This window comes from Nyctereutes procyonoides, unplaced genomic scaffold, assembly GCF_905146905.1.
Source record: "Nyctereutes procyonoides isolate TBG_1078 unplaced genomic scaffold, NYPRO_anot_genome, whole genome shotgun sequence".
In the NCBI taxonomy this organism is placed as follows: Eukaryota; Metazoa; Chordata; class Mammalia; order Carnivora; family Canidae; genus Nyctereutes; species Nyctereutes procyonoides.
In genome coordinates, this window is record NW_026575042.1 from 38,621,929 (window position 1) to 38,635,767 (window position 13,839).

Here is a 13,839-nt window from a genome sequence, read left to right on the forward strand (position 1 = left end):
CACTGGAAATGCAGTTTTCTGAAGTCCAGTACTGAATAACTTTACAAGCTTATCACCAGATGCCAAAATATCAAAATTAAGATAAAAATCTGAGGAGAATTATCACGATTTGCTATCTAGAGGGGATGTGCCATACAGCCAAGAAGTACAAAATGCCATACTATGCCAAGAAGTACAAAAGGCAATAAGGATAACGCTGTGAGAACTTATCCATAAAAATATGTGCATTAAACATAGTAATACAGTCAATGATTTTAGAGTAGTATTTGTTTTGTTTTGTTTTTTTTTAGTATTTGTTTAAATGCAAATATTCTCCCCAAAGAAAACACATCCCCTTAATGACCATTTGATCCAATATGATAGAGCAATCTTGGCTGAATATGGAAACTTGACTTTTCACAGTTCAAAGATCAGGAGGCTCTATGTATCCCAAATCCAAAGAAGCCAAGAAGAGTCTAACTGTCCAGTGTGCATAATAAGGAAACTTGACACCTAGGCTTGAGCCATGACAAATCTTCCCAAATTACTTTATTTACAAGGTCTCATTGAGAGGTTAGTTGGTAACCTAGAGAACCATCTAAAACATATGACCATTCTATCTCTGGTTCTGCAAAGCTACCTCCCTCATTTAATAAATTCCATTAATGTGAAGCCATCTGATCAACAGTGAGCTTCTCTGCTCTCAAACATTATAGAATTGTGCTCTTTACAAATCATAGTTTGGAATTTACAGAAACTCTATTAGAAGAACTCTTTTTGAGAGTCCTAACTAAAAACGGTGGCCAGTGTACTCTTTGGTTAGCTGAGATACAATGCCTTTTGATCAGATCTCACTGCCCAGAATAATCAATTGGCATCCGGTAAATTTCGCAAGAAAGAAGTCTTTTAGCTCTCAGAATACAGCAGCTTTAAAAGCAAAACCAACCTCCAAGGTTACTCCTCAGACCAGAAGAACTGCAGCCTTAATCTTCGTACTACTTTTTTGCATCATTTGATTTGCTGTAACAAACCCATTTTTTTTTTTTTTTTTTTTTTAGGAAAAAGGCAGCTTTCATTTTTATCAATCCTTTAGGGAAAAATCAACTCACACAGTCTTGAGTGATGGTCTATAAATCAGTCACAAAGTTTCCCTCTTCCCAACACAGAAAATAACTGGTGTTGATAATGTAGACAGAACTTAGATAATTTTTGGATGTGTTCACATGAGCCTTACCAATAGTAGATGAGCTCTAGAAGTTTCTGTCTTAAAGCAACTATAATTCAAGGATGACTCTTGGGACAGAAGATAAGCTATTAAGTGCTAATTCAACTTATGGCAAAGTAGAAAAAAATATTCTTTTTTGCATATCTCTAATATCATGAAAACAAAAAAGATTTCATTTCTTTAGTAAATGGTTATGTCAACCCAATTCACCAATTAAAATTTTCCCAGATACAGTAACAAAAGAAAATTATTCTTTAAAGAATATATTACCTGTTAGCATGCACTCCATTCACCTGAGTGATTACAGTAGACAGCTGACCAAGACCTAACATGGACTTCACTACACCATGATAATGAATGATCTAGAAATTTAAAAATATTTAAAATAGCAATTATCATTTCAAATATACCTTGGGAAACAAGACAGCTTTTTATTCATAAAAAAGTACTATTTGGAGGTACCTGGGTGGCTCAGTCAATTAAGTAGCTACCTTTGGCTCAGGTCATGATCTCAGGGTCCTAGGATTGAGCCCTGCATCGAGCTCCCTGGTCAGCAGGGAGTTTGCTTGTCCCTCTCCCTCTGTCTCATGACTTTATTTAGTCTCATGACTAAATAAATAAAATCTTTTTTTAAAAAAATTGATGTATTATACTTTTGGGGGGTATGCATTATACTTTTAATTGCAAATTAAAATTATATAAATTTGGGTAACTGAATACACAGCTTAATATAAATATACTCAACAAACCTCTTTCATTTGTGGATTCCTTTTTTTAAAGATTTTATTTACTTATTCTTGAAAGACATAGAGAGGCAAGAGACACAGGCAGAGGGAGAAGCAGGCTCCCCCTGGGGAGCCTGATGCGGGACTCCATCCCAGGACCCTGGAATCTCCACTTGAGCCAAAGGCAGCCGCCTAACCACCGAGACACCCAAGCACCCCCATTTGGGGGGTTTCTAAGATCACAGAAATTTGGTATTGGAAGGGATTTTTGAGATCATCTAGACATCTCTAATTTTATCAATCAAGAAACTCAAGCTCAGAGAATATTAAATATTTTCTAGACACACTGTGACACTACTAGGGACACTACTGAAACTAAGATTTCCAGAGTTCCTACTTCAGAGTCTTTTCATTTTGTTGTCTCTCATTTAATATCTTACCTGGTCTGGTTCTAGCTGAATAGCCCTGTCATAACAAGCAGTAGCATCCCTCAGTAAGCCAATACTTTCATGTTCAAGGATCTGTTCTTTCAAAGATGGTTCTGCCTTTCGAATTGCACTTACTCCAGCCACTCCATCCGGTTCATGCATAGCAGCATACAATTTCTTTGTTCAAACATAACAAAACAATCAAATAAAAGAAAAAAACACAATAGAAATAAAATTATACAACCACCAGTTTATGTGGAAAGACCATATGAGAATTCTTCTCAAAGCAACAGTATTTGCTTCAAGGCAGATTTCATAGTAAAATTATAAACTTATTTCCAGGCCTTCTATTATCCTAATACCCTTGTTCCACTTAAATACAAATCTACATTAGTAGCTGTTACTTAAGATAAATTCTGCTGAATACAGTTTATAAGTGTCACAAAATTTTTAAATAAGTATTTTAGTATGTTGATATTGAGATGTCTCAAATCTGAGTTTGAAGGATATATTTAGGTTGAAGACAAAAATTTGGCAGCAATTAGCACAAAGATGTTCTTTAAAGGTGGGGAAAAGGACATGATTTAGGAAAATAGAGAAAAGGAAGAAAACAGGGCCTGGGAAGAAGACTGGAGTATTTCTATATCAAAAGAGAAAGAACTAAAAAATGAAACTGAGAAGAGAAACCAAAGTAGTTTGTTTATTTATATATTTTAAGATTTATTTATTCATGAGAGAGAGAGAGAGAGAGGCAGAGATAGAGGCAGAGGGAGAAGCAGGCTCCCCACAGAGAGCCCGATGTGGGAATCAATTCCAGAACTCCAGGATCATGCCCTGAGCTGAAGGCAGACACTCAATGGCTGAGCCACCCAGGCGTCCGGATAAACAGTTCTTTTAAAACTGGCTATAATGGGAAACAGAGAGATGGGTAGTATCTGAAGGAGACTATAAGACCAAGGGAATTATGAAAAATTAAGATGGAAGATACCTGAGCATGTCTGTATACTCTGGATGAAGAAGACAAAGTATTAATACTAAAAAAAGCAGGAATATTGAAGGATTAAAATCAAAAACACAGGAGGATTGAATTTTGACAGAAAGCGATCCTTAGGAATAAAGGAAGAAAAGAAAAAAGGATATGGTGCAGAAGTCAGTGTATTTTTAAATTTGGTGGACATCTGGATTCCATTTTCTCAATGATGATGAAGCAAGATTACTAGTTGAGAGTAAGTGAAGAAGAAGCTGAGAAATGAGAAGAAACAGTCATATTGAAGAGCAGAAGATAGGCTTATTAGAGAAACACAGATGGAGTGAAGGCAGTGTTAAAGAGTACTGTTGAGGTCTTAGATGATAAATTTAAAGTAAAAGCAGTTAAAAACCCACCATGTGATTTTTCTCTAGCAATGTTCAACTGCTTAAATGCAGACACTGGCAAGGCAGATGGGTGAGTTTATCCACGGATGGTGTTTTACAAAGTGAGTATCGCATAAGGGAGAAAGTCAAGGAAACTGAACATCTTTGTAAAGGAATGATTTTAATAATGAAAAACAGACTCACAAGCTAGCCAGGGAGAAAAATAAAGACAGGGGAAGGCTAATATTCATCCAAAGACTACACACTTTTGGGGTGCCCGGCTGGCTCAGTAGAAAGATCATGAGATTCTTGATCTCAAGATTGTGAGTTTTAGACCCATGCTGGGTGAAGAAATTACCTAGATGAGTAATAAAAACTTTAAAAAAAAAAAAAAAGGACTATAAGCTATGAATTTCTCAGTTTCTCACTACCTTTTGCTTTTGACTTGAAAAAAGTTACCAATTTTGATCTCTTATTTAATCCCTCTGTATTAGCCCTACCTTTCCTTTTTTAACCTTCCTTATACAATTAAAATATTATCACCTAAACCATTATTTCATTAGCACTGTCATACCTGATTCCTGTTACAACCAGCACATCCTCCTTCCCACTCACCTCAAATTCAGGCCCATATTTCTCATGAGAATAACAATGGCCTGCTTCCCTTGCATCATAGCTTTCAAACCCTCCCTCCATGACTGCTATAGTCATTTAGTTAAAATACCATTCTGACCATGCACTTCCCTGGTTCAAATCCTCTAAGAATTTTGGACAAGTTGTGTCTTTCCTCTGCCCAAATCTTTCTCTTTCCTCTGCCATTCCCAAACTGACACTTTACTCTTTAGCACATACCATATTCTTTCCCAACTCCATATGGATGCCTCTGTTTGAAATATCTTACCTCCTTTTATTACCTACTGTCCATTCTTTAAGAACCAACTTACTCATTGTCTCCATGAAGCCAGTACTGACCCTTTGCTTACTCTCATCTCCCACATTACCCCACACAGAGGATAATTTAAGGGTCTTTACTCATGGCACATATATATCACTTTACACCAAATCGGTGTTTAACTCTCCCCACTAATCTGTAAGCTTCTAAAGTGCTAATAACCACCTAGTAGCTAGCAGAACACCTAAAAAACTCAATAAAATGCTCAACAAAATGAATATAAACATAAAACACTGGCAATATTAAGCATCATTAAATTTACTGTATTAATTTCAAACCTGTAAAAATCCAAGATGCTCTTGAATATTTTGTTTCTTTTCTGTAATAAATGATTCAAAATGCATTACAGCTCGTGTGTACGCTTTGGAGCGAAAGGAAGCTACTGCGAGGGTATCCTGAGGTATAAGGTCTAGAAAACGAGTTACACTCTGATAGTCTTCATAATCCGCCGTAGATGCTAGAATACAAAAAGATAATTGGGTGATTAAAGATGTATAATGTGAAATTTTAAAAGTATCAATTTAAATTCCAATTTATTTATTTTAAATTCAATTTAGTGAACTAAATAAATTAATCTAAATGTATTAGAGAATCACACTAAGAATGTAACTACCAGAGGATTGCTCAGAGGATTCTTGCTCTAATTCCACCATTATTACTTACCTTACTTGGAGATATTTAACTTATTTGAGCTTCTGTTTCTTCATATATAATAGGGAAATGTTAATATTGTCCTTCCTTACAACGTTGTTGTGAGGATTAAATATAAATCTGTATTATATTGTATCATTTCACTCAAATGTGGAATTTAAGAAACAAAAAAGAGCAAACAGGGAATAAAAGAGGGAGGGCAAACCAAGAAGCAGGCTCATAACTAGAGAGAACAAACTGATGGTTACCAGAGGGGAAGTAGGTGAGAGGATGACTGAAATACGTGATGGGGATAAACAAGTACACTTGTGATGAGCTCTGAGTGTTGTATGAAGTACTGAATCACTATATAGTACACTTGAAACTAAATGTTGGAAAGATATAAAGGTGATACAAAAGATACAAAGATGAGTTATTTATTAACAGTAACTATAAAAACACTGCTAGAGTACAATAGCAGGGAAAAAGCAGAATTTATAGAAACAACGTTTTTAAAGTTTAGATTTTAACATTCTATTTTTTTCCTCTGTTGCCATACAAACAATATCAACCGTTTTAATGAAAAGTCAAAGTAAAAGTGCCTTTGAAGTAAAATCACAAATACTTCAGAGTAATTTTTTTTCAAGAATCTAAGAAAAAACATAAATTGGGAACTTCAAAATAAAGATAGTCTAGTTTAACAATTCTTATTTAAAACTTACAAATTTTAGTAGCAATTCATAACAGTATATAGAAAATAAGAAATAGAAATGCTTCTTCAAAATTTAAATAATCAAGATGATAAATCCAAGATATATTTAAAATAAGTCCTGATTCCATTAAAATTTGTAGATCATTCAAATTATGAGAAATGTTAAAAATATTGTATCTTTGAGGGTGGCTGAGTGGTTCATTTGGTTAAGCAGCTGCCTTTGGATCAGGTCATGATCCCAGGGTCTTAGGATTGAGCCCCACATCCGGCTTCCTGCTCAGTGAGGAGTCTACTTCTCTCTCTCTTTCTGTGCTCTCTCCCCCTCTCTCACTCTTTCCCAAATAAATAAATAAAATCTTTAAAAAAAAATTGTACCTTTGAACCAATGCAAATGTTATTCTTTTTTATTTTTTTTTTAATTTTTATTTATTTATGATAGTCACACACACACACAGAGAGAGAGAGAGGCAGAGACACAGGCAGAGGGAGAAGCAGGCTCCATGCACCGGGAGCCCGATGTGGGATTCAATCCGGAGTCTCCAGGATCCCGCCCTGGGCCAAAGGCAGGCGCCAAACCGCTGCGCCACCCAGGGATCCCGCAAATGTTATTCTTAAAAGCTAGTATTTCCCTTGCAATGTTAATGTTAGTAGGAATGGTGATAGAGGTTGAAGAGAGACTGTATTTTTTTTTATGTATTTTGTTTTATACAACCATTTACACATGCAGAAATAGGAACAAACATTAAATTGTTAAATCAATGGAAAATATATTAACAATTAGTCATAGTGTTCAGAAAAACAATCCCCCAGATATTTGCTTTCAAGTCCAAAAACTTTTAGAAAAGTAAATTATTGCGTTTAATAACAGGAATGTATGTGCTTTCCTCGTGTATATGAACAAGAGAGAGAGGCTCACAAACTGAGAACTGCAAAAGTAAAGGTCTCTTTAAGGATTGTTAAACAGTCAATTTTTTCAATTAGCCTCAAAGTCTAGGGGGAAAAATTTCCATTAAAATAGCTGCGATATACAGAAGCAGAATAAATATAAATCTTCTTGCCAAATGCTTCTATCCTGAAGGACATTTTTAACTCTAACGAGATTCCCTTTTCCATCACTTTAATGGTAATTGTACTATCACAGGAAAAAAAACTACACATATTTGGTATAGCAGGGTGTAATGTAGTAACGTGTATTAAGCATATTTAGAAAGACTGCTGGATGCCAAACACTACCAGAGACAGGAAAAACAAAAAAATAAAATTTATGAATGAAATGAATAGAAAGTAGAAAAAAAAAATAGGACATGAAATTTAACATCTCTTTTGAAATTTAAAACTTACATGGGATAAAGATTACAAAGAGTATTCATAAGTGAAAAAGGATAAAAAAAACACTTAACTATATACATGTATACATACATGTATGTATATATACACATAGTGCACTGAGAGGGCACACAATAAATACACACAATACACTGAAAAGACATGGAGTAAATGGTTTAGCAGCGAGGGATCAGTCACTTATTTCATACTTTATAATGTATATATTCATCACTTCATTTAATCCTCAGTCCTCTATGGGAGATAATAATAATCCCATATTATACAAAGAAAAATTAGGCATTATCTTGCCTAAGGTAGTAGGAGTAGAATTTAAAGAGAGGTTTTCTGACTATAAATTCTCTGCTTTTTCTCAGTGAAAAGGGGGAAAAAAGATATGCAAGAAAACACAGGTCTTTAAAAAGCTAATGCTTAAATTACAGAATTGGTACAGGAAGTAGCTAACTGGTTAATAATTAAGAGAAGAAAATAACACAAGTTATGACTCACCTACTGAGTCTATCTTATCTCTGTTTGATTTGCTTTGTGGAAATTTCTCTGCATTCAGTGCCTGAAATTTGTGCCTTGCCCATTGTGTTAGATGGTCAAGCATGGAGAACACAGTCTGTGTACTGAGTTGACACAGATCAGATGCACTGTCTTGGGTACTTATGGTATGCTGATCATCATGCTTTAGAACTGCCATAATTTCTGCATAAACCTAAGAAGAACTCATTTTATGGTTAATAATGTGTCATGTAATATCATTTTGCTATTATCTGACATATAAGATTAAGCATTCTAAGGCAACTCTAAGTCAGAATAGATGATTCCATAGTGTCTAATAAAATTTTAAATGTACATACCATATAACCCAATAGTTCTATTTTTTGGAGTACATCCTAGACACACATACACAAATGCTTTCACAAATAAGAATCTCCATAATGCTTACCATAGCATTGTAAAAACAAAAACCATGGAAATAATAATTATTATGACAATAGTTAAATAATAGTACAATTATAAAATGGAAGGATATTATACAGCAATAATAAAAAAAGGGTGGCTCAAAAAATATATATTGGTAAATAAAATAACAGGGAAGTTGCGAACAATACCTACATTGTACCATTTAAAAAAACAAAAAAAAACAAAAAAACCCTAAACAGAACCAATGGCATTAAAAAAGGTCTGAAAACATACACATCAAATTAATATCAGTGATGACCTCTGGGAATGTGGGATCAGGAACAGTAGTCATAGGATATACTTTTACTTGTACAATTTGAATATTTACATAACATTAGCATATGTTATTTATGCTATTAAAAAAATAATCATTTTGGGGGGTGCCTGAGTGGTGGTTAAGAATCAATATCTTGGGGATCCCTGGGTGGCGCAGCGGTTTAGCGCCTGCCTTTGGCCCAGGGCGCGATCCTGAAGACCCGGGATCGAATCCCACATCAGGCTCCCGGTGCATGGAGCCTGCTTCTCCCTCTGCCTATGTCTCTGCCTCTCTCTGTCTGTCTCTATCATAAATAAATAAAAATCAAAAAAAATTTAAAAAAATATTTAAAAAAAAAAAAAAAAAAGAATCAATATCTTGATTTTTGCTCAGGTCATGATCTCAGGATTGTGTGATCAAGCCCTGAGTTGGCTCTGCATTCAGCCCTGTGTCAGGCATCCTCTCCCTCTGCGCTTCCTCCTAACACGTTTCCTCTCTTTCTCTCAAATAAATAAAGCTTTAAAAAATAATCATTTTTTAAAAAGTGTTACATGTATGTGATTAAAAAATTAAACTTAACAAAATATTATAAAACAAAAAGTAAAATATTCTCCTTCCCCTATCCTAATCCATAGTACTACTCAGCAGGAAAAACCACTATCAGTAATTTTTTATACACTCTATTTCAAAAAGTTCTATGTATACTGGGGCATATATAATATATACTTTCTAATTTTCTACACTAAGCATTGGATAATTCTTTGATGAATAAAGGGTTAAAAAGATTTTTAAGAGTTAGACATGTATATACATAGCCAGCCATACACTGATCTACATTCCCTAACATGTAGCTTTTCTAATACTAATTACTAGTGGACAAATGTTTGGACAAACAGAAACTTAATAATATGGTATCTCTCACCTCTTGCTGATCTTCTTGATTACAACCCAACAAGACATATACTAGAATATGTGGAAGAAGATAGATGGTCACCTTGAAATCATGTTTCATCATAATGCTACAGCAAGTGAAGATTTTACTGGCAAGATCATGCCGAACCTGTAAACCCAAATGGTTTAGGGACAGTAAGTAATTTTATACATTATACTCTACTGATTAATGTCAAAAAACCACACAGGAGATAATTGATCATTGCAGAATGGGTATTCTTGTATGGAGAGGGGCACAAACACTCAGGAAAAAGGATTTCAGATAAACACCTCTCTGGTCACTCTAAATATCTTAAAATGCCTGAACTGCTGTGACCCCTAAAGGCAATGTCAACCACCTCAACATAAAAAGCCTTCCCCCCTTACTTTTTGGATGCATCATGTTTTGTTACAGATCAGCACCCCTAAGTACAGTATATTTTACTTAGCTAACATTAAATTCAGTGTATTAACCTCCAGAGCACATAGATGAGTAAAGTAAACAAAATGTATGCTCTGGGCCAGTACACTAAATAAAAGACTCACATATTTAATAAGTATTAACAGTAATTAACTATAGAAAAATGAAAAAAATAGGAAACAAATTACTTGGGATTAGAGTCAAATTTTATGTTATGAAAAAAAATTTTATGTTATGATCTAACCTTAGATTTTCCAACATTACTGTTCTCTTAATAAAATTTAAAAATTTGTTTTCCTTCTCAAATATAAACACTTCACTTTAAAAAACAACAATAAAACTAAACTAAAGATTCCAGATTTGGAAGTAATTAACTTAAGGATATTCTTCTACATTTCACATATTTTTAGTATAATCATAAAAACACAAGAAACTTGGAATGCCTGTGTGACTCAGTTGGTTAAACATCTGATTCTTGATTTTGGCTCAGGTCATGGTCTCATGGTTGATGAGATCTAGCCCCACAGGGCACCTGGCTCTGTGCTCGGCACAGAGCCTGCTTAAGGTTCTTTCTCTCCCTCTCTTTCTGCCTGCCCCCTCTAAAAATCCAGCAAAAAAAAAAAAAAAAAAAAAAACAACCATGAGAAACTTTCTCGAAATTATCAGATAAAAATTATTGTAATAATATTTTTAAACACTAACAGAAATATGAATTAAAAACAAAAGTTATAAATTTCAAATATGCCTTAAAGATTTCTTGGAACACACAGAATATTTTTGACTGTCAGGCATGTAAAAATCTCCTATTGGGAAAACATCAGAAATATACCTCTATTTTTTCATGAATTTTCATTTCATAAAAATCTTTATTTTTATTTTGGGGGAAGTTCAGATAATGTATTTTCTTTTAGAAGAAGCCACAAAGCAATAATATTATCTTTTTATTTTATAAAAAATCTTTTTATTATGTAAAAAAAACTTGAAAAAGCACTGTCATTTTTTAAAATAGTATCATTTCACAATGAAAATGTAACAGACATTTTGCAAAGACCATAGTGACTTGCTTGATAAAACAATTACCCTCTCACCCAGAAACTAGAAGCAGTAGGAAAGTTATTAGCAAATACTTTCTACAAAATTTTCTGTCACTATCAGCACAGATATTTCAATACCTGCTATTTATGTTATACATTCAGATAGATGTTCTGGTTTCCTTTAGAATTTCTGTTCATTTAACTAATTCTGAACAGAGTTCTCTTACCTTTGTTATAAGATAACCTGCCCAAGATGCTGACCATTCTGCAAAGTTATTACCTAATTTACTTAAGTAAATTGGCTTCTTTACTCCAGACCAATCTGTTGACTTCTGAGAGCTCTTATATCTGTAATTTTGAAAATTCATTTATTAAGAAATATATTTAAAAAACATTAAAAAAAGAAATACATAAATATATATCTATCTTTTAAGACCTTTAGAATAAAACATATAAAAAATTTATCAACTCCTTCAGTGACTACCCTACTACTGCCTTGCCTTTACTGAAATATGGTTAAAGGCACTACCTTTTCTATATCCTTGTGGGGTGGAAAGTCAATCTTGCATACCCCAAGTATTTTAAAGGATTTGAGTCTGCCTCCTCCTCTTCCTTAGTGCTCTTTTCTAATCCTTCCAACTCCATCTGTGTAAGAAAGACTTGTTCCTTTGAGGTTCAAGCCACTCAGGCATACCATTCTCTATTTCTCATTATGGGCACCTATTAAACTCACTGGTAACTTTAATACATCTCTGTGTTTTCTTTATTCCCTATTTCTTACCATCATGAGTAACTTCAATGGACTCAAATCTTCTCAACAACTTTCTCTTTTACTTCTATCAGGACTCCCTTGCCACTACAAAAAAAACTTCACTTCCAAAATGAACTACTTAAATATCTTACTCTATAGTCTTAGCTTTCTAAATTTCTAGTTCTTTCATCCAGTTATGCTAACACATTAGCTCTCTACCACTGAGATCTGTCCCTTAACCCTGTTAAACTCTCCTGATCTGTAATACCTTCCTTTCATTACCTCTTTCCTTAACCAGCGTGATCTTCATGTCCTTCATTTCAAGAACTCTTATTAATATTTTCTACCCACTCCATTGACCAATTCAGCTCTATCCATCTGTATTTACACATAAGAGATTTTAAATTTAAAAGGTTTTTTTCTTTTTTAAAAAAGATTTTATTTATTTATTCATGAGAGATTCAGAGAGAGAGAGAGGCAGAGACACAGGCAGAAGGAGAAGCAGGCTCCATGCAAGGAGCCCGACGTGGGATACGATCCTGGGACTCCAGGATTACACCCTGGGTTGAAGGCGGTGTTAAACCGCTGCACCACCAAGGCTGCCCGATTTAAAAGGTTTTTAAATATAAAGAGGTATCTAGCAAATATGTATGCATACTTAAGGGCTTATATAAAGAATCTACTACAAGGCTAGACACTGTACCAAGGCTCAAAGAAGTAATGTATCCATCATCACATATCTAATAAGCATGAAATCTAGGGTACTTTAAGTTATAGTTTCTAACTAAAAATAATTTATAGTTTTTTAGATTTCAATAAGCCTTAACAAAATTATTAAAATTGAACAAGAGGTTAGAATACACTTTATAACAAAAGAGGAAGAAAATATCTTCATGAGGAGAAGTCAGAGGGTTGAAAATCTCTAATCTCTAAATGAGGTTGCTAATGGCTTTGAAACTAGCTTTAGACTCTTAAATTTCTATATTAATTATACCTATCAAAAGCTTAAACTCATATTCAATTTAAAGTGGATTCTTTCAAAGTATTACTGACAACTGAATTAAAAAAAATCAATTCTTTTAGCTTCAATAAATTCATATAAATACTTAAAATTATACAATGTAATCAATGACCAGACTGTACTTTTCTCATTTTGACAAGATTATAGGCAAAATCACAGTGGAAAATACATATTAGGCATACTGAAAATACGTGTAATACTAAAAAATTATATAAAAAATAACATTAATTTTATGGGGTGCCTGGGTGGCTCAGTTGGTTAAGTGTCTGACTCTCGGTTTTAGCTCTGGTCATGGTCTCATGGGTTGTAGGACTGGGACCCAGGTCGGGCTCCATGCTGAGTGGGGAACTAGCTTGAAGATTCTCTCTCCCTCTGCCCCTTTACCTCACTTCTGTGCACATGCTCTCTAATATAAATAGATCTTTTAAAAAATAACATTAATTTTATAAAGTTAAAAACAATTTTATAAAAATGGTTTTTAATACGTTTACAGACCTAGTATTTAGATGAGGTTCCAGGATTTCCCGAACATGCTCAGGAAATCTCCTCCACAATTGGTGACCTGGACCATCGGTCTGCATCTCTCTGCAGTCATAAATAGAAAGTAACTCCTACAAATACATATTTCACATTTGTAAATCTATAGTGAAGCAGATAAATCTTTATGCTTAACAGCATAATAGTATAACTATACATAATAGTTACAAAAATAATGTTAAAACAGAATTATAAAATTTTGGAGCTGCAAACCTGCTTAAGACATCTATTTCAATGTTTAAAATCATTTACGTTACTTACTTAATTAAGGTCACAAAGCTGTGGCAGTACTTGAAGCAGTTTGTGTTCTACACATATAATATGTACTGGAATATAAGTTTAAGAGCTATTTGGAGGAAAAAGTGGAATTACCTGTATTTGTACAGTGTAATTCTTTAAATTTGATCTTTTCTAGATTTTAATGAACGCAACTACAAATCCAACAGTTTTAAAAATTCAAGATATCTCAAATTCTAGGTATAAAATACTGAGTTTAAATTTGTGAAAAGAATGGGCACCTGGCTAGCTCAGTGGGTAGAACATAGCAACTCTTGATCTCAGAGTTGTGAGTTTGAGCCCCACATTAGAGT

At 33.9% G+C, this 13,839-nt stretch overlaps 1 protein-coding gene across 5 annotated transcripts in view; it reads right to left on the minus strand.

Moving 5' to 3' along the window:
- Nucleotides 1–13,839, minus strand: part of ATR (ATR serine/threonine kinase) — a 95,804-nt gene that overhangs the window by 29,197 nt on the left and 52,768 nt on the right. For all 5 annotated transcript variants that reach the window (XR_008663916.1, XM_055321192.1, XM_055321191.1 and 2 more), the window contains 7 exons: nt 13,208–13,323; nt 11,168–11,288; nt 9,478–9,615; nt 7,838–8,048; nt 4,941–5,119; nt 2,370–2,534; nt 1,475–1,566 (listed from right to left, as the gene is read on the minus strand). Coding sequence is in view for 4 of the 5 variants with exons in the window: in XM_055321192.1 (XP_055177167.1) it covers nt 1,475–1,566; nt 2,370–2,534; nt 4,941–5,119; nt 7,838–8,048; nt 9,478–9,615; nt 11,168–11,288; nt 13,208–13,323 (1,022 nt within the window). In the remaining variant the exon portion in view is untranslated. The remainder of the gene's footprint in view (nt 1–1,474; nt 1,567–2,369; nt 2,535–4,940; nt 5,120–7,837; nt 8,049–9,477; nt 9,616–11,167; nt 11,289–13,207; nt 13,324–13,839) is intronic.